The sequence below is a fragment of the Habropoda laboriosa genome, unplaced genomic scaffold, assembly GCF_001263275.1.
Source record: "Habropoda laboriosa isolate 0110345459 unplaced genomic scaffold, ASM126327v1 scaffold5931, whole genome shotgun sequence".
In the NCBI taxonomy this organism is placed as follows: domain Eukaryota; kingdom Metazoa; phylum Arthropoda; class Insecta; order Hymenoptera; family Apidae; genus Habropoda; species Habropoda laboriosa.
This window is the reverse complement of record NW_017105815.1, coordinates 56-1,715: the sequence shown is the minus strand read 5'-3', so window position 1 is coordinate 1,715 and position 1,660 is coordinate 56. Positions and strand designations below refer to the sequence as shown.

The following is a 1,660-nucleotide window of genomic DNA, read 5'->3' as shown; positions in this document are numbered from 1 at the left end:
GAAGAGCGCGAATGCGAAGAACATTTCGGGAAGCACGTGCAACGCAACGACATCGGACGCTACACCGTTGCACTGCCGTTCAATGAGAAGAAAAATCACCTCGGGGAATCACGATCTCGCGCCCTGACGCGCTTCTTCTCATTGGAACGGAAACTAAATAACAATGCCGCGTTGCGCAACGAGTACACCGCGGTCATTAAGGAATACCTCGAGCTAGGGCACATGAGACAGGTAAAAGAAATCGACGCACCGGGTTTCTACCTGCCTCACCACGCGGTCTTTAAAAACACGAGCGCGACGACAAAGGTCCGCGTGGTTTTCGACGGCTCCGCTAAATCGAGCAGCGGATTATCGCTTAATGACGCGTTGTTAACCGGGCCCACGATACAGAGCGACCTACTTTCACTGCTCCTGCGATTTAGGATGCACGTCTATGTCTTGACCGGCGACATAGAGAAAATGTATCGGCAATTCCTCGTGCGACCGGAGGATCGAGCCTTCCAGCGCATCTTATGGAGAGACGAGAAAAACAACGTGTCTACATACGAGCTGAACACCGTCACGTTTGGTTTGACAGCAGCTCCATATCTCGCCATAAGATGCGTATATCAGCTCGCGGACGACGAAAGAGAACAATTCCCGAACGCTTCGACGATTGTGAAACGGGATCTCTACGTCGACGATTTGCTCACCGGAGCTGACACGATCAAGGAGGCGAGAAAACTGCGAAGCGAAATCCACAACCTGTTCGAACGAGGAGGATTGAACATCCGTCAATGGGCCTCGAACGAACCACAGCTTCTCGCAGGACTGGACCACGAGCAGATCCACCCGAAGATCCTAGGCGACCCGACCACCATGAAGACGCTCGGTATATCATGGGACGCGCTGAAGGACAGGGTTCTCTACACGGTCGAGCCGCCAAGCAGCCAGAAGATTACGAAACGAACGATCCTGTCAGCAATTGCCAAAATCTTTGACCCGTTGGGACTCCTCGGCCCAGTAACTATTACGGCGAAAATGATCATGGAACGGCTATGGCAACTGAAGATCGACTGGGATGAATCGCTCCCAGCCAATCTCTACACAGAATGGACCACCTTCGTCAACCAACTGCAACTGCTGAACCACATCGAGTTTCCACGCAACGTAACCCAACGAGCGGTCCATCACATCGATATACATGGTTTCTGCGATGCGAGCGAGCGAGCGTATGGTGCGTGTTTATACATACGAACGATAAACAGAGCAGGCCACATCAGGATGCAGCTTCTTTGTGCGAAATCGCGCGTCGCACCACTCAAAACCATCAGCCTCGCACGTTTGGAATTATGCGGTGCGGTGCTCCTAGCATCGTTATATGCCACCGTCCGAGGAGCCATCACACACGACATCCGCAATACGACATTCTGGACCGATTCTACCATAGTTTTAAATTGGATCCACACACCACCGAACACACTGAAAACTTTCGTAGCAAACCGCGTATCCGACATACAGACGAAGACGGACGTAACGACATGGCGACACGTGACATCACATGACAATCCGGCCGACTTATTATCGCGAGGACTGACGCCCATACAATTCCTCGAAACCGACCTCTGGCGACGCGGACCTAGGTGGCTCTCAACCGTCGAATCGGAGTGGCCAACATCTA

General features: G+C 52.5%; 1 protein-coding gene across 1 annotated transcript; it reads left to right on the top strand.

Moving 5' to 3' along the window:
• Positions 1-222: 222 nt before the first annotated feature.
• Positions 223-1,216, top strand: LOC108578275 (the record flags this gene model as incomplete). The annotated part of the gene is made up of 1 exon (XM_017941570.1): positions 223-1,216. A coding segment is annotated over exon 1 (994 nt), but the record flags the coding sequence as incomplete, so codon positions are not given.
• Positions 1,217-1,660: the final 444 nt, after the last annotated feature.